This window comes from Mastigoproctus giganteus, chromosome 4, assembly GCF_048544385.1.
Source record: "Mastigoproctus giganteus isolate SK-2022 chromosome 4, ASM4854438v1, whole genome shotgun sequence".
NCBI lineage: Eukaryota > Metazoa > Arthropoda > Arachnida > Uropygi > Thelyphonidae > Mastigoproctus > Mastigoproctus giganteus.
In genome coordinates this window covers 68,490,740-68,510,674 of record NC_143578.1, presented here as the reverse complement: position 1 = coordinate 68,510,674, position 19,935 = coordinate 68,490,740, and the positions used below count along the sequence as shown (strand labels likewise).

General features: G+C 38.0%; 1 protein-coding gene across 2 annotated transcripts in view; it reads left to right on the top strand.

Moving 5' to 3' along the window:
* The window catches only part of LOC150086817 (reelin-like), a 1,004,591-nt gene that overhangs the window by 739,785 nt on the left and 244,871 nt on the right, over positions 1-19,935 (top strand). For both annotated transcript variants that reach the window (XM_090372773.1, XM_090372772.1), the window contains one exon: positions 19,544-19,736. In XM_090372773.1, the coding sequence (XP_090228899.1) occupies positions 19,544-19,736 (193 nt within the window). The remainder of the gene's footprint in view (positions 1-19,543; positions 19,737-19,935) is intronic.

Sequence of the window (19,935 nt, the reverse complement as noted above, 5' to 3'; positions counted from 1 at the left end):
ACAAAACAATGCCAAAAGAAGACATTTCTCGAGGAGTGATTGTCCACGTTCATGACAAGGTTCGGATGGATCAGAATGGGATGAAGATCTGGTTTGAGAAAGTTTGGAGCAGGAGACCAGGTGGGCTCTTACGCAAACCTGCCCTATTGGTGCTTGATCAGTTCAGGGCACACATAACAAAAAATACAAAGAAGATTGCTGCAGAGCAAAAAACAAAACTTGCCCTCATACCTTGACATCCCAGCTCCAACCACTTGATGTCAGCATTAACAAACCCTTCAAATCTGCCATGAGAGACGAATAGAACCAATGGATGATGTCTTCTGGGGACAATTTGACACCAGCAGGAAGAGTGAAGAAACCAACTATAGGAGAAGTTTTTACCTGGGTGAAAAGATCCTGGGATAATATCAAGATTGAGATCATTGTCAAGTCATTTAAGAAGTGTGGCATTTCAAATGCCATAGATGGAACTGAGGACGAGGCAATATATGAAGACAGTGATTCGTCATCAGACACAAATGAGGACAGGCTAATGGATGGGAGTTTTGACAGTGATGAGTTGTATGAATTTTATGATGAATAAAACTTGAGTTCAATTACTTTATGTAATACATTTTTTTCAAATTTCGGTCCCCAAAATTAAGGTGCGTCTTATACATGGGAGCGTTTTATACATGAGGAAATATGGTAATATTCCAAACATATACGACCCCTCTTCCCCTCTACTAATATTGTGTACTGTATCAGCAATTCTCCTGCACATACATATTGGCTCAAACATACTAATATGCAGTAAGCTCTTTAGAAACTGGCGCTGTTGGGGATTGAGAGGTGCTTGAATTTAGAGAGGTCTACTTAGTGTTTGAGCAATTTTGAGAAACACATTTCAATAAATATTAGGCAAAAATAACTGAACTTATTTGCATCTATAAGCATTTGTCTTTCATGTGTTTTTGCAGGCAGTATGATTTAAATTGCATGGATAATACAATAGTTCTTAATTCTCACAGCCAAATACACTTGCCTTTGTAACAAGTTGCCTTAGTTTTGCACTTTGCTAAACAGATAGGTTTAGCTATATTACCACTTTGAAATCTGATTTCATATACTGCATAGCAACTTACATCAAAGAACTTATGATGATAAATGGGCCTGTTATACTGGAATCCATAGGATAACAAATAATTAGGTGTATAACCAGTAAAATAAAATATCTTTAATCACAAATAGATACTTGTAGCTTTCGAGGCTGAACGTGCCTCTTTGTCAACAGAAATGGAAACTTTAGAGATAAAATTATTCTAACGGACACAGTTGTGCGAGCAGTGAGGTGTGCAAAGGCACGAGATAAGCCAATCAATCATTAAAAAACAATGAACACCAGTTTAATGATTGATTGGCCCACCTCGTGCCCTTACAGCCTCACTTCTCGCACAACTGTGTCTGTTAGAATAATTTTTTCTCTAAAGTTTCCATTTCTGTTGACAAAGAGGCACGTTCAGCCTCGAAAGCTACAAGTATCTATTTGTGATTAAAGATATTTTATTTTTTACTGGTTATATGCCTAATTATTTACATTATCAAAGAACTTCTTTACAACTATTTTGTTCTGCATGTCATTACAACCATTTTTGTTCTTGCCACTAGGAGCCATTGCTATCTGATGAGGTTAGTTACTCCTCAGACAGGCTGTCAAAACAGTCTCATCTTTTAAACAAATGACCAATTAACCTTTTGGCGAGGCAATCTGTTTTAAAATAGTGCTATAGGTTCACTATAGTACTATAGATTCTAATAGCTTTCATGTTTAGGGGTATCATTAAAAAAATCCAAGAGTAACATACCACTTGGCTAGCATCAAACTCAAGATAGTTGATAATGAAAAACACTTGGGATTTTTCATTATCAACTATCTGGGCAACTTGTTTTGCAAAGGCAAGATGGTTCTACATTGCATTATCTATGCAGTTTTAAATCCCCTCTTCTTCTACCTGGGGAACTCTAACCCCAAAATAACTTATACACTTGGTGGAGTTGAACTAAAGTTAGTAGTGAGTGAAAGAAAGGACTTGGGAGTTATGATACGGTCAGACATGAAGTTCTCCAAGCATTGTAGACAGGTTGCAAGGAAGGCCATGGTGTCGTATCGAAGATTTATTGAACATTTGCTAGTAGAGATAAGGACACTATAATCCTGTTATACTATTGTTAAACCACACTTGGAATACTGTGTTCAAATGTAGAGACCGCACCTAAAAACAGACATCGAGCTTCTTGAAAGGATCCAGAGACAGGTAACTTACCTGGTGAGATCAGCAAAAGGATGTCCTTTTGAGGAAAGACTTCGAATATGTGGGTTGCATAGCTTGGAAACTAGGCACCTTAGAGGTGACTAGATTGTGGTGTATAAGACTCTGAGAGGCAATAGTAAAATGAATGAGGATGAAATATTCAGTTACAAGTGATTATCGAATTAGAGGCCATAAATTCAAGTTACAGGGAAAGATGTTTAGACTGGATTGCAGGAAGTGTTATTTTAGCCAGCAATTTATAAATTACTGGAATAAGTTACCTACATGAGTGATAGAGGCTGAGAGTTTGGGAAAATTCAAAGGCCAGCCGGATAGTTACCTATGGGAGGAGGGAAATGCATAGGTTGTCTATTTCCTTTTCTCTTATTATTATTTATTAATTATTTATTTTATTATTATTATTATTATTTTTTTTTTTTTGGCTGGCACAGCATAAGTCTTAAGCTTCCTTGCACCATATGGCCATTACTAATACTAATACTATTCTTCTTCTTCTTCTTCTTCTTCCCATTTAGCACTCTGCTTGTTAGTTAGGATAGGTCATCCATCCATTATCATCTTGGTCTAGCTTTTAACAAATGGCCAATTAACTTATTGGCAGACCATTAAGACTATTCTGATCATTTAAAGAACAGGGTAGAATTTTTTTCAGCCTGGAATGTACTTGTTTACAGGAGAGATTGCTTCAACAGGGATGGGATACACTTAAATAGAAAGGGTGCAAGAATATTTGCTGATGCTATCGAGGCAGTGTTAGGTGGGTCGGAAAACTGCTAGCTTGGGGGGAGACAAAGACTAATGGATTAACAGTAGCCACTGGCAGAGGTGAAAGAGATTCTTGCACTGCTTCTATTGGAATGAGCAGAAGCCTGAAAAACAAGATGCAGGATATTTCAGAGACTGCTGGAAGTCATTGCGGTACAAGTAAACACATGGGTTGTGTTAGGGTAGCTAAGAATAGAAACAGGTGCATGTATACTTGCGTGTACACCAATGCTAGGAGTTTAGTAAATAAATTTGATGAATTTGAGGTATTACTCAAAACATCAAAGGCAGATATTGTTGGGATATCAGAGACGTGGTGTCACACAGATATAAGGAATGCAGAACTGGAATTTGGGGAGTACAACGTCTACAGAAAGGATAGACAGGATAGGAAGGGAGGAGGGGTTATGCTGTTAGTTAAAAAACACATAAAATCCAAGGAAGTGAAGCCAGTCGACATCGATGGACAGGGCAGTGTCGAGTCAGTTTGGTGTGACATAAGCATAGGTAAATCAAAATTGAGAGTAGGAGTGTGCTATAGGCCTAATGACTCTGATGAGTATAATAAGATACTGTACAGGGAAATAGAATGGGCCAGTAAATCAGAGAGTCTTATAATGGGGGGATTTTAATTTCCCAGATATTGACTGGAATTTGTGGGTTGGTCACTCACACACTAGCAAGGCTTTTGTGGATTTATTGGATGATTGTTTTCTACACCAGCATGTTCGGGAGGCAACTAGAGGGAGTAATACTCTTGATCTGATTATCAGTAGTGATTCTTCATGCATTAGGAATCTGCAGATAAAGGAACCACTGGGTAGCAGTGATCACAGTGTGCTGAAGTGGGATTTACTCAAGGAGGTAACTACCATCAGAGGTAAAGGGAAGGGTTTTTGCTTTCGTAAAGGCGACTATGATGGTCTGAGACAGTATTTAAATTCTATACAGTGGGACCAACTGATGATGTTACCAACAGCAAATTCAAAATGGGAAGCATTCAAGGAACTAATCTTGGAAGCTACCAGGCTTTACATACCAACCAAGAAATATTGTTCAAGGTTCAGGCCTAAATGGTTGTCAGATGAACTAATGAGACATATGGCAGAGAAGAAAAATGCATGGGATACATACAAATTAATGGGTGACATGGAAGCCTATGATAGATATAAGTTGGTCTGTAACCAAGTCACAAAGGAGATTAGGCAGGCAAAGGCAGATTATGAGAAATCCTTGGCAAAGGACGCAAAGAAAAACAGAAAAGTGTTCTTTACCTATTTAAACTCAAGAAGGAAAGGGATGAATCAGATTGGTCCACTGGATGTTGATGGTTCAACAGTTGAGGATCCTGCTCAGGTGGCTAACAATCTAAACGAGTATTTTGCATCTACATTCACACATGAGGAGTTATTCAGGAAGGGGAATGTCGTAGGTGAAGTAAACATTGACAGTGAGCTAGATTATTTTCTAATAACTGAGAGGAAAGTGGAGGAGAAATTGCTGAGGATAAACATAAAAAAGGCACCGGGGTGGATGGGATCTATCCAGTTATATTAATGGAGGCAGCAAAGGAAGTAAGCAAACCCCTAGCCATAATTATGAGAGCTTCTTTGGACTCAGGGGAGGTACCCATGGACTGGAGATGTGCAAATGTAACCCCAATTCACAAAGGAGGATCAAAGGCTGACACAAGTAATTATAGACCTGTTAGTTTAACTTCGGTTCCAGGAAAATTAATGGAGGCACTGGTTAAAGAAGCACTGCAGGATCATCTAGACAAGAATTCAGTTATAGCTCAGACGCAGCATGGTTTCGTTAAGGGCAGGTCTTGTCTGACCAATTTGATTGGATACTATGATGTAGTCACAAAAGAACTGGATGCAGGGAATAACTTTGATATTATATATTTGGATCTTAGAAAGGCTTTTGATACTGTTGCGCATGGAAGACTGCTGCACAAATTGGAGCAGTGTGGCATTGGAGGCAAATTGCTGCTATGGATAAAGGGATGGTTGAGTGGCAGAAGACAGAGAGTGGTAATCAATGGACACTGCTCAACGTGGACTAATGTTATTAGTTCCTCAGGGTTCAGTGTTGGGTCCATTGTTGTTTTCTGTATTTATAAATGATATTGATGATGGTGTATCAGGCTTAATGTCCAAGTTTGCTGACGATACCAAGGTTGGCAGGGTTGTTAAGGACACTACTGATACTATGCTGCTGCAACAGGATCTGGAAAGGTTGAGCAGATGGGCTGAGAGGTGGCAAATGAAGTTTAACATTGACAAATGTAAAGTACTACATATGGGAAACAGTAACCCCAGATCAACGTATCAACTCTGTGGTACTACGCTGACAGTGGTAGAGAATGAAAAGGACCTGGGGGTAATTGTGCAGGCAGATATGAAGTTCTCTGAGCTGTGCAGACGAGCTGCAAGAGTAGCTCATGGTGTCTTGTCAATGATATACAGGAATTTTTCTAGCAGGGATAAGGATGTGATTATTCCCTTGTATAAGGCATTGGTCAGGCCACACCTTGAGTACTGTATACAGGTCTGGAGGCCTCATTTCAAGAAGGATGTAGAGCTGCTGGAACGAGTACAGAGAAGGGCAACAAGATTAGTGAATGGAACAAAGGGTTGCTCTTACGAAGAAAGGCTTAAGTTTTGCAAATTACAGAGCCTGGAGAATAGGCATCGGCGAGGTGATCTGATAGAGGTATGTAAGGCTTTGAATGGCTTGAGCATGCTCAATGCTGATGGGATTCTTCCTCTTCCTCAGAATAATCACCTGAGAGGGCATAAATTCAAATTGAGGAAGGACGGATGTCGGATAGATGTGCGGAAATTTGCCTTTAGCCAGCGGGCAGTTGGTTTGTGGAATAGACTCCCATCGCTTGTTGTTGAAGTTGATAGCCTAAATAAATTTAAGGCTCAGCTGGACAGGTATTACGAACGAACGGAGGGGTGAAATGGGAGTAGTGGTGGTTTTTTTTTTTTTTTTTTTGGCTGATGCTGAATAAGCTTGCTTTCTTGCATCATATGCCTCTACTAATGCTAATGTTAATAGGCCTGTGAGCATCTTATAAAGAAAGAAATGTTACTTTTCATTTTTCGTTTTCATGCATTCTTATAGATAAATGCAATTTTTAATATGAATGCCGGATCATTTTCTTGTATTTCCATATTGTAAAACGTTGACTTTTATGTAAAATGTTCAGGAATTTAAAGAATTCTAGATTTTACAGAATTTACTATAAATCTTTTGAATCTGCTGGTGCACTAGCAGCATGTTAGAAGACAACATGGTCATGGATCTGTGAGCATCTATTCGGTCAATATATGCCCTGTCAGTAATGTCATAATAGTAACTGTTAGCATTAGCATTAGTTGAGGCATATGATGCAAGAAAGCAAGCTTATACAGCATCAGCCAAGAAAAAAAAAAAAAAAAAAAACCTTCCCATTTTACCCATCCAGTCACTCCAAATGTTTGTCTAGTTCAGCCTTAAATTTATTTAAGCTATCAACTTCCATAACAGCAGATGGAAGTCCATTCCAGCAATCAACTACCCGCTAGCTAAAGGCAGACTTCAAGTATCTAATCTACAACTGTCTTTCCTCAGATTGAATCTATGCCCCCTCAGGTTCTTAATCTGAGCAAGCAGAAGTAATCCATCAGCCTGCCAAACAATGCAAGGCCTTATACACCTCGATCAGGTCACCTCACAGGTGCCTAGTCTCCAGATGCTGAAACTTGCAGAATTTAAGCCTTGCTTTTTAAGCGCACCCCTTTGTTCCTCTCACCAATCTTGTTGCTCTTCTCTGTACTCATTCTAGCAACTCTACATCCTTCCTAAAATGAGGCCTCCAGACCTGTATACAGTACCCAAGGTGTGACCTTACCATTGCCTTATACAAAGGGGGGCGCCTCCGTAGCCAGGTGGGAAGGAGCAGCAGTGCGTAACACACGCTTCTTGATTAGACCGGGGTTCGAGCCCGTCACCACCAAATACGGAGGATGCGGAAAGGTCATTCAGGGAATAACCACCGCATATCCCGGAGCAATATGGCCTTAGTTGCTAATGCTCCTAAAAACCAAATAACAAACAAACATTATACAAAGGGATAATCACCTACTTGTCTCTACTAGCAAAATTCCTATATGTTATTGATGAAATTCCATCTGCTCTGGCAGCCCGTCTGCACTGCTCAGAGAACTTCATATCTAACTGCACAATTATCACCAGGTCTTTTTCATTCTCTACCTCCCTGAGTGTAGTACCACACAGTTGGTACATTTCTTTTGGGTTACTGCTACCCATATAGAGTACATTACATTTGTCAATGTTAAACTTCAGTTGCCACTTCTCAGCCTATCTGCCTAACTTTTCTAGATCCTGTTGCAGTAGTATACTGTCTTTACTGTCATTAAGAACCCTGCAAACTTGGACATTAAGCCTGATATACCTTCATTGATATCATTAGTAAGTACACAAAACAACAATGGGCCCAGCACCGAACCCTGTGGGGCTTCACTAATAACACTAGTCCACCTAGAGTAGTGTCTATTTATTACCACTCTCTGGCATTTCCCACTCAACCATCCCTTTATCCATCACAGTAACTTTCCCTTAATGCCATACCACTCCAATTTGTACAGCAATCTTCCATGTGCAACAGTATCAAAAGCTTTCCTGAAATCCAAGTGTATGATATCAAAATTCTTTTTTGCATTCAGTTCCTTTGTGACCACATCGTAGTATCCAATCAAATTGGTCAGACAAGACTTCCCCTTAACAAACCCATTCTGTGTCTGAACTATTATTGCTGTCTTCTCTAGGTGATCTTGTATCACCTCTTTAACCAGTTACTCCATTATAATCCCCGGAACAGAAGTTAAACTAACAGGTCTATAATTAGTTGTGTCACCCTTTGTGCATTGGGGATACATTTGCACATCTCCAGTCCATGGGGACCTCCCCTGACTCTAAGGATGCTCTCATAATTATGGATAAGGGTTTGCTTACTTCCCTTCCTGCCTCCTTTATTATTACTGAATAGATTCCATCTGCCCCAGGTGCCTTTTTTATGTTTAATTTCAACAATTTCTCCTCCACTTTGCTCTCAGTTATTACAAAATCACTTATCTCCCTGTTAGAGTTTGATAAACCTCTGGCATTCCCCTCCTTGAATAACTCCTTATGTGTGAATGTAGATGCAAAATACTCATTCAGTTTATCAGCTACTTGAGCAGGATCATCAATAGTCAAACCATCTATGTGAAGTGGACCAATCTGATTCATCCCCTTCCTTCTAGAGTTTACATAAATAAAAAACTCTTTGCTGTTTTCTTTGCGTCCTTTGCCAAAGATTTCTCTTAATCTGCCTTCGCCTGCCTCACCTCCTTTGTGACTTGATTACAGACTAGCTTATATATCTGCTGTAGGCTTCTGTGTCGCCTGATAATTTATATCAGGCGACATGCATTTTTCCATGCATGGAAAAAATGCATCCCAATCATTTTTGATTGTAGCCTCCAAGATTAAATACCTGAAGGCTTCACATTTAGAATTCATCATTGGTAACATCATCAGTTGACCCCACTGTATAGAATTTAAAAACTGTCTGAGACCACTGTAATCACCTTTACGAAAACATAAACCCTTCCTTTACCCTTGATGATAGTTACATCTTTAAGTAAATCCCACATCAGTACACTGTGATCACTGTCACCTTGTGGTTCCTTTATCTACAAATTGTTAATGCATGAATATTCACTGCTGATAATCAGATCAGGGGTATATTCACCCTCTGATCTGATTATCAAATCAGAACATGTTGCTGTAGAAAAAAATTCTCCAATATATCCACAAAAGTCTTGCTAGCATGCGAGTGACCAAACCAGAAGTTCCAGTTAATATCTGGAAAGTTAAAATCCCCCATTAAAGACATTCTAAGTTACTGGCCCATTCTATTTCTCTGCAGCACTGTTCATTGTATTCATCAGAGTCATTAGGCCTATAACATACTCCTACTCTCATTTTCTCTTTCCCAGTGTTTATGTCACACTAAACAGACTCAACATTGCACTGTCCACCCGTGTCAACTGGATGCACTTCCTTAGATTTTATGTGTTTCTTTACTAACAACATAACCCCTCCTCCCTTCCTACCTTCTGTTCTTTCTATACACATTGTACTTCCTAAATTCCAATTCTGCACTGCTTATATCTGTGTGACACCATATCTCTGACATCCCAACAGTATCTGCCTTTGATGTCTTGATCAGCACTTTAAATTCATCAATTTTATTTACTATACTTCTAGCATTAGTGTACATGTAAGTATACATGCACTTGTTCTTACTCTTAGTTACCCTAACACAGCCCATGTATTTACTTATTCCATGATGAAGATGCTCAGCAGCTCTTGAAATCCCCAGCAACTTGCTCCCTGGGCTGCTGCTCATTCCAATAGAAGCAGTGCAAGAATCACTTTTGCCTCTGCCTGCAGCTACCGTTAATCTTTTAGCTGTGAATCCCTCAGATCTAGCAGTTTTCTGACCCACCTATTTTTGCACCCTTTCTATTTAAGCGTATTCCATTCCTGTAGAAGCAGTCTCTCCTGTTAGTAAGCACATACTACTCTGAAAAAAGTTCCAACCCATGAGTCTTGCACAATCTCTCCAGGGCCGAATTGATTGACAAGGCTCTCACCATATACTCCCTCCTATCGTGTCTGGGAGAATTACAGGCACTTTCAAATTTAACCCTAACTCATGAATTTTTTTCAGAATTGACCTATACTTGTTAAGTAAATCTGCAGATCTCTTACTCTTAAGGTCATTTCTGCCTGCTAACGTGTACAACAATATTACCTTTTGTGCTCTTAAAAGATGATATCTGCCCTACGTCATCAACTTTTGCCCCTAGCAGACATACCCTGGTCCTGTTCCACCTATCATTTTGCATAATATATTCCCCATCTCCTTGGCAATAGAGTCACCAACAATAACCAGTTCCTGTGGGACCAGCGCATTCTGCCTTGGAGATTGCCTCTGTGTTGCCTGATGTACAGGAGTGAGCTCTGGCATTGAGTTGGGCAGCTAAGAGCTTGATGGGCCCTCATGTTAATTTCCTCAAGGGCATTTACCCTACACCTCAAATTCTCATTGACTCCCATCAGAATGCTGAGTTGCCTCCTAATATCTTCACAGTCTCTGCACCTAGCACACACAAAGGCATCCTCCTTGGCTAGATCATGTGCTGTTCTAGACTGGTCTGCAAACATTTCACATTTTGTGCATTGTTTTAGACTATAATGCATTGGAGAATTGCCCCCTTCGGTTCTCCCGCGAGCCACAGCACTCCGGCTATTCTGTGAATGCTGCTTTGCTGCTCTAGTCTGGGTCATGATTCCGTTAAGTATAATTTAAGTAACAATGAACTTTAATAAGATTAATACATTACATTTTACTGATTAATTGATAATACTATACTAATCTAACAGATTTCTAATACAGTGCTACATATTTTGCTATCTAGTTTTACGTTAAACCTTATGCTATTTGGTATCATCTAACAATGGCGGCAAGTTACGAATGTAAAATCTACGGACACTAAGTATTAACTTTCAAAATTGCTATTTAAATTCAAAAATAAACCACAGAGCTTGGCCTGAACTATAAAGTTACTTATAGAAAATAATTTAGTATTCTATATGCACAACTCAGACCTCTTCTGTACCTACCAAAATCCACTGTGGTTGATGTTATTTATAGATGGAAGACCATATTTTTTTATTGACAGTAATACCTCAAAGTAAAAAGACCCAATGGCCTCACATCCTCCTGAACCCATTAAAAACTATAAAATGGGTAGTTCGTGCATCACACATGTTATCTATAGAAATATAAAAGAGCAGGTCCAAGAGGCCGCAAGAACATCTGTCACCCATCAACCATCTGTGTGGAGCTGCATTGCCTTGAGTTCAGTGGTAACACAGTTGTATGTAAGCCATAATCACCAATGCAAAACAAGAATAGAGGCATGATGTCAAAATTTGCAAATGATGCGAAGAGTTTGAGAATGGTCAGTGATTAGCACTGAACAGTGCTCCTTCAAGACAACTTGGATAGACTTCACAAAAGTGGCAACTGTTTTAACACACCAAAATACAGGGTGGCCATAATTAGAGTATCCCTAATCAGAGCTCTCTTTGCAGCTGCTGCTGGCGACTGATCTTGTATGGATAATAGTGGATTAGTTTCCGAAGAATTTTCCACACAGTGGAATATGGGACGTCCATTTGCCTCTCTACTCCCTGTGCGCTGCTCCTAGTTCCAGCAGATGTATTCATGGATTGGTCGACGATAACCATTGCAACTTCCTCTGCTACCTGAGGTGAAACAGGCTTCCTTCCTCTTCCAGGCTTAACAACAAAGGACCCAGTTTCCTGAAATTTGTTAATCATTCTTCTAACTGCCACAGCTGATAAAGGAACTTGACGTAAGTTCTTACAGCGTCTAAATTCATGCAGAGCGGCGGTTGCTGCATTGCATCCATTAATGTAGAAGAACTTCGCAATTAAAGCACAATCAGGCAGAGTGAGATGCATTGTTAGCAGTAAACTTACAGAATACACTTGCGATGTTCGCATTGTGCCTTTATAGCTCTCTGCTGCTGGAAAAATTAAATTAACTTCATATTTATGCAAATTTTCTGCTCTCTTAGGTGTCTAACTTTTTAGTTTGGATTTAAAACTTTAGTGCAATTCAGTTTCTTTCTGTTTTTTTGCATAGAGCACAAATAAAAATTTGTAATTTCATTAAGGTTTGTCGTAATTATTTATTTTTTGGTACTTTGTCATGTCTTTCCTCTTGTATAGGCCATGTTATCCCCTATCAGCAGATTTTGGAACTATTTTTTTTTCACGGGATCCTTCTCCCCATGCCTTGAATAGTTACTTACTAATTTTGGTGGCATTCCGCTTATTACTTAGAGCTACAGAGAGCTCTAAATAGGGATACTTTAATTATGGCCACCCTGTATAAGGTGTTACACTTGAAGAATGTCAATTCCAGAATAACTTAATCACTTGGTAGGGTGATTTGAAAAAGTAAGAGATTTGAGAGTGGACATCGCGAAGTTCTCTGAGAAGTGTAGGTAGGCAAAAAAGAAGGTCATGGTATCCTGTCAATGATGTTATGAACATTTGTTTCTAGAAATAGGGAGGTTATAATCGCAACTTATAAGGCAATTGTAAGACCCCACCTGGAATACTGTCCAAGTTTGCTGATCACCTGGGAAAAAAAAAAAAAAATTGAGTTTCTTGAAAAGTCCAAATATGGGTAGCCAGCTTGGTGAGAACTGCAAAAGGGCATCCATACCAGGAGATTTTAAAAAAGGTAGGTTACAGAGTTTGACAACCAGGCAGTCAGAGGGGACCTGATATAAGGTTTTGGGAGTTGTAAAATGAACAAAGGTAAAATTTTTACTGTATGAGGAAAGATATTTAGACTATATTATAGGAAGTTAGTGCGTTAGTTACTGGAATAAATTTGTGGGTAGTTGAGGATGATAGTTTGGGGAAATTTAAAGGTCAGCCGGATAGTTACATGTGAGGAGAGAAACACAGGTTACTTTTCTGTTTTATCTTTTATATATTTATTTTTAATATTATTTTTTATATTTTTTTATTTTTTGTTTTTATTATTTATTTTATATATATATATATACAGGGTGTCTCAAAAATATTGGTACAAACGTTTAGGGGAGGTAGGTAACATCTAAAGGAATGTGAATCACATAGGAACCCATAACCAGAAATGTCACCTTAAGTCGGTATACAGCGCTGTTCATCAGTTCACGAGAGGGAAAATTTCTGGTTTACTCATTCAAGCAGTAGTCGCCACATGAAGAGCATGCATCGATATACAAACTGTGAGCTGGCAAACATGCACCTAGTGTATGGATTAGCAGAGGGCAATGGACGAGCCGCTCAACGAATTTATGGAGAACGCTTCCCAGACAGACATGTACCAGAACACCGTTTGTTTGTGTGTGTCCATCAAAATTTGTGCAATTATGGGTCATTTAGAGGTAACAGGAGTAGTGTGGGCAGACCATGTTTGGTGCGAACTCCCGCCATGAAAGAAAGTGTGTTGAATGCCGTCCAGAATAATCCTACTACCAGCACACGTGCCGTTGCCTCTGCCTTGGGAGTCTCTCATTGCAGTGTACAGCGTGTCTGGCACGACGATTCCTTACACCCCTTTCATCTCCAAAGGGTTTAGTTACTGCTCCCCCAAGATCATCCTTTTGTGCAGTGGTTTCTCCAAGGAAGTGTTCAAGACTTGAATTTTCCAGCCTATGTTTTGTTCACGGATGAGGCTTATTTCACTCGGAAAGGTTTATTGAATCAGCACAATGCTCATGTGTGGGCTCACGACAACCCACATGGTGTGCGCCCTCATGCGGTACAACATCACTTCGCAATAAATGTGTGGGCAGGTATGGTCAGTGACTACTTAGTCGGCCCATACCTGTTACCATCCCTCATGAACTCCGCTAAATATCGGATCTTTCTTGAACAAGTTCTACCAGGGTTACTTGACGATGTTCCAGCAAATGTGAGACGCAACATTTGGTTTCAACATGACAGGGCACCTGCCCATTATGGAAGGTGTGTTCGTGACCATTTGAACAGGCGTTTTGGGCATCGATGGATTGGCCATGGTGGTCCCATTGCCTGGCCCCCAAGCTCACCTGATTTATCGAACCTTGATTTCTTTCTGTGGGACCCTCAAATCTATCATGTATGAATCGCCTGTGGAGACGGAAATGGATCTCTTGGCGAGACTCGTCTGCGCTGCTGCTACTGTTAAAGAAACTCCAGGTGTGTTCAACCGTGTCCGCCAATCCATGTTGCATCGGTGTCACGCATGCATCGCATCTCATGGTGGAACCATCGAGCATCTGTTGTAACATTATGAAATGCATCCATCTCATACTCCATTGTTAATATTATGTCAAATCAATGTTTGTCACTAATTACTGTCTTGTGTCATTTCTGCTTCTTGTGCCTGTGCTACTACTACTACTTTCCCATGACATTTCTGGTTATGGGTTCCTATGTGATTCACATTCCTTTAGATGTTACCTACCTCCCCTAAACATTTGTACCAATATTTTTGAGACACCCTGTATATGAAATCAGAAAAAAAAAATTAATTAAAAGAAAAAGAAAAATACATAAAGATGGGGCAGTATCAAACACAATCCCAGGGGCTCACATCTGGTGAGTGTGGGCTAGGCACACCCGGGGTCCTGGGATATCATCATTCTTCTATTTCTTGGTGATTCCTCTCTCTCTCTTTCTCTCTCTCTCTCTCTCTCTCTCTCTCTCTCTCTCTCTCTCTCTCTCTCTCGGTAACTTGGAAATTTTTTTTTTTTTTGTATGGTGCAGCATAAGCCTCAGGCTTCCTATCATCATATGGCTAATAATAATAATAATAATAAGGTGCCAAGGCTAATAGAAGAAGAAAAGTAAGAAAAAGAAAAGAATGAGAAAATAAAAAGAGAAAGAATTTTAAGAACCTAAAAAATATATATATATAGAATTATTTGAAATTAAAGGCTGAATCAATGAGCCAATTGAACGTAGAGAAGCTGAAGGGAAAAGCAAAAGTATATGATTAATAAGTAAAGAAAAATAGTGAGCATCAGACTGAGTGTGGGAAGCTGATAATTAAGGGAAATAAAAAGTTTGATGCAAACTAAAGAAAGTTAGCACATAGATCATCAGGGGACTACACCTGATCATGTACCAAACCACTGCATTTCTATAAAGACTTATGGTAATGGAGGAAAGATTTAAAATAATAGGAAAAAAAAAAAAAAAAAGAGGGAGAGAAAAAGATAAATCTTCCAAAAAAATAAATGAAGTAGCCCCAACACAGTGTATATAATTAAGTTAAGGAAATAAAAATTAAAGAAATTAAAATTAAAGTGATAATGAATACCTTGAATTCATGTATATAACTTAGTAAATATCTGTTAAGTAACTAAGTAAATATCTGTTAAGTAACTAAGTAAATATCTGTTAAGTAACTAAGTAAATATCTGTTAAATAACTAAGTAAATATGTTACTTAGTTAAAAGGATAGTGTTAATTTTGTATGTCCGAAATAAGAAGAGGTAAATTTTGAGTGAAGATGTAAATTTTGAGTGAAGATGTAAATTTGGTGTAACAGGCAAAGGTATAATAGAAACGGGAAATCAAATAAGGTGCAGGAAGGGAAAAGTAGTAAAAATAAAAGAGGTGAAAATATCAGAGAAGAAGGAAAGCAAGAATGTTCAAATCACCCTCATATCATACTAATACCTCAACGGATGGAAAAACAAAGAATAAAAAGTAAAAAGATAAAAAGCAAAGAAAAGAGATTAAAGGATACTAGGCAAGCTGGGTGTGTAAATACCCAACCTCTTAGAGAGGGCGTTGGCTGTGAGAGCTTTAGTTGAAGGAGAAATTAATACCAAAAGCCTGTGATAGGTATTGAAAAAAAAAAAAAAGTGAATTTATAGATCAAAATGTATTAAATGTGACAGGTAGTGGTATAGAAATAGGAAATAAACCACGGTAAGAGATGGATAAAGGTAGTAAAGACAAAAGAGGTGAAAATAGCAAAGAATAAGAAAAGTAAGAATGTCTGAATTGCCCTCATATTTCACTAATAGCTCAATGGATGGAAGAAAGAAGAATAGAATGTAGAAAGGAAAATGATATTTTCAGAATACGATCATTTTCACGAAACCAATTACAACGGTTAATCCACTATACTTTCTTCTAAGTGTTCAAATCTTCATGTTGTTGAGCAAAATTACTTTCAGTGGCATCATTTTTTAAGTTAGTTACATCAGTTTAAAATTTCCTTAAATTTAAATTATCTCAATTTAAAGCAAAATTTTAATTTACTCAAGATTTTTAAAAACTAGACACATGACTATAGACTTATTCCTACCAATAAATAAACCTATTTCCTACCAGTAGTATTCAGTATATAATAAATAATATTGCATTCTTATTGATGTTTTGGATCTATCTTTGGGTATCTGTTATCAGTAATGGATAAAAGTTGGATCCAACATGGCTTTCATCGCTTGAAAGCCATGGCAATACCTGGGGTATATAGGATGTAATGATAAAAATATAATTTATTTTCGCTGTTAGTTTAACTGCAGTCACACAGAAATTTTGAATTTATATTAACAAGATACCAATAAAATATATAAATTTAGAATAAATAACTAGCCATGTTAAATGACCTGCTTCTTCATGGGCTTAATGTTATTAGTGGATTCCCATAGTGTTCGTTCTAGGCCCATTGTTGTTTCCTGTATTTATTAATGATGGATGTTGATAAGGGTATATCAGGCTTAATGTTTTAGTTTTCAGATGATACAAAGATTGGCAGGCTAGTTAATGACAGTAATGAAGGTATGCTGCTGCAACAAGATCTAGAAAAATTAGGCTAAGAAATGGCAACTAAAGTTTAACATTAGCAAAGGCAAGGTATTACATATGGGTAGCAGTAATCCCAGAATAACATATCAATATCGTGGTACTACACTCAGGGTAGTGGAAAATGAAAAGGACCTGGAGGTAATTGTGCAGTCAGCACAATTTTCTATGAAGGTCTCTAAGCAGTGCAAGCAGGCTTCTGGAACAGCTCATGGGGGTTTTGTCAATGATATACAGGAATTTTGCTAGCAGGGATAGGAAGGTGATTATACTGGAACAGTATAGAGAATGGCAACAAAATTGGTGAAGGAACAAAGGTTGCTCTTACCAACAAAGACTTCAGTTCTGAAAATTGCAGTGTCTGGGGACTAGGCACCTGTGAGGTGATCTGATTGGGGTATTTAAGGCTTGGAATGGCTTGAGCAAACTCAGTGCTGATGGAATTTTTCCTGTTGCTCAGACTATGCAAATGAGGGACATAAATTCAAATTGAGGAAGGATGGTTGCAGAGCAGATGTGAGGAAGTTTGCCTTTAGTCAACAGTGGTTGATTTCTTGAACAAGCTTCTTCCATCTGTTGTTGTGGAAGTGGATAGGTTTGAATAAATTCAAGGAAGAACTAGAAGGACTAGGTGAAACCCCAGGGGCTCACATCTGGTGAGTATGGGCTTGGCACACTCAGGGTTCTCAGCTGGATATCATCATTCTTCTCTTTCTTGGTGATTCCTTTCTACTTCTGACACTCTCTCTCTCTCTCTCTCTCTCTCTCAGGGTAACTTGGGTTCTGGCAGTGCTGTTTGTTTGTTTGTTATTTGGTTTTTAGGAGCATTAGCAACTGAGGCCATATTGCTCCGAGGATATGCGGTGGTCATTCCCTAACCTTTCCGCGTCCTCTGTATTTGGTGGTCACAGGCTCGAACCCCAGTCTAATCAAGAAGCGTGTGCTACGCACTGCTGCTCCTGCCCACCTGGCTACGGAGGCGCCTCTGGCTGGTGCAACATAAGCCTCAGGCTTCCTTGCACCATATGGCTAACAATAATAATAATAATAAATGGGATTTATTTTTTATTTTATTTTTTTGCTTATGTTGTATAAGCTTGTTTTCTTGCATAATTTGCCACTATTAATACTAATACTAATGAGTTTCTGTTGTAGGTTTATATCACTTCTTATGACTGCTATTTATTACTAAGAATGATTTTGCTTCTCTTTACATTCTTTCAAACCCAGCACCATCCTTTGTCACCACTTGAATGGTGCTGGATTTCGTAAGTACTGCTTTATAACTATATTACAAATAATCTATATTATTTTAATCATACAGATTTCTAGTCATTACTGATAGTAGCACTATCCAAGACATTTTACATTCGTTTAATAATATTCATTCTAGACTCAAATTTACATTGGAAAGGGAGAATACGGATACTAAGTCATTAAATTTTCTAAATTTCATGCTTACTCGAAATGATTTAACATCTGTCGTAAACCTACAAACACCAGTATGCTTCTGCATTATAACAGCTATCAGCCGTTCATCTACAAAAGATCGATTATCTTTAATCAATTTCTCAATGCTTATAAATATTCAACGACGGAATCTACTTTGGGCTCAGAAATGCAAATATTAACCAGCAGATTCTTAAACAGGGGTTACCCACTTGCTACAATAGACAGAATTAGGGTACAAGCTAAGGATAGAATACAAAAAAATACACCAACCAACAATAGTAATATCAAAAAATACTTTATTTCTGGCCCATATATTGAACAGTGGCACAAACAACTTAACAGATTCTTTACAGATACCAAATTTTAAATTTGTTATCTTTAAAGAATCTGTTAAGGCCAATATGGAAATTATACACACTATACTGAACAATTGCTCAGTCCTTTCCTCATCCGCAATACAAATAAAAGACCTAGAATACAACATTTCTTGCGGTGATTGCGAATCATCTTATCAGGGTTCTAAAAGCCTCAGTTCATGCTTCTCGTTCAATTAGCCTTAGAATTAGCCTTTCATGCTGTTAATGAAAAAACATACTTTTTTATTTAACAAGGCCAAAATACTTAGTGTCCAATGTAATTATATGAGACTATTAATTGCAGAAACTGTTGAAATTAAATTACATGAGAATTCTATTAATGTTCGCCAACCATATCTAATCTCTGATTCGTTGTCCTTTACGTGCATGCACGAAGACAAATAATCCCTATTTAAGTTCCATGCTCACCCCCATTCGGGTGCCTTCATAGCCAGGTGGGCAAGAGCAGCAGTGTGTAGCACACGCTTCTTGATTAGACTGGGGTTCAAGCCTGTGACCACCAAATACAGAGGATGCGGAAAGGTCAGGGAATAACCACCGCATATCCCCGGAGCAATATGGCCTTAGTTGCTAATGCTCCTAAAAACCAAATAACAACAACAACACCATCCCTATTCGGTAATTTTCATTCCTGTGATCATGACATATACTGTCAAAAAGCATTGTCAGCTTCAGGAAGGAAAAGCATTGTGCAATTTTTTTCATTAAATTAATTATTTTTTACTTGATTTTTAATTGTGTTCATTTGATTTTTAATTATTGTTAATTATTTCTTACTGTAATGTAAGATTTTCGATTTTTTAATTGTTTTTGTTTTAATTTCTGGAGAGTATCATACAGAAGGGTTCTACATATCATATCGAAGTAAACTTCTCTTATTCTTTTACAAATATTGATATCAACATAGAACATATTGAGCATTATAGCTCTACTACTCATATTATAATAATAATAGATTCATACTATAATAATAATAATAGATAACCACTTATTTTTCTCTGGTTCATACTATAATAATAATAGATAACCACTTATTTTTATAACTATATAAAATGCAAAAAGATAATCTTATTATATTCAATTTAGATGTTTCCTTTTGTTCTTAAAACACAGATGGACTCGTTTCCGGTGGCAGCAACAAGCAACTCAAGAAATATCTGTGTCTCATACGTGGGCTTTAAGAAATCTCTATGTTGGTCCATCATGTGCTAACAATTGTAATGGTCATGGATCATGTTTCTTATCCAAATGTAAATGTGATAAAAACTACTTTGGCAGATCATGTGAGAAAAATAAAAATAACCCTGTAAGTAATAATTACTTATTAACAAAGTATTAAATCTTTACTTAATACTATAATTGCGACTTATTTTAATTAATGTCTAATTTAGCTCAGATACCTAACACTAATGGATTCTAAACTTTATCTGGAGTCATCCCCTAATGAAGTTTGTGTACTGCTACCATCTCCATCTCCCTTCTTTATGTTCTGAAAAATTTCGCAA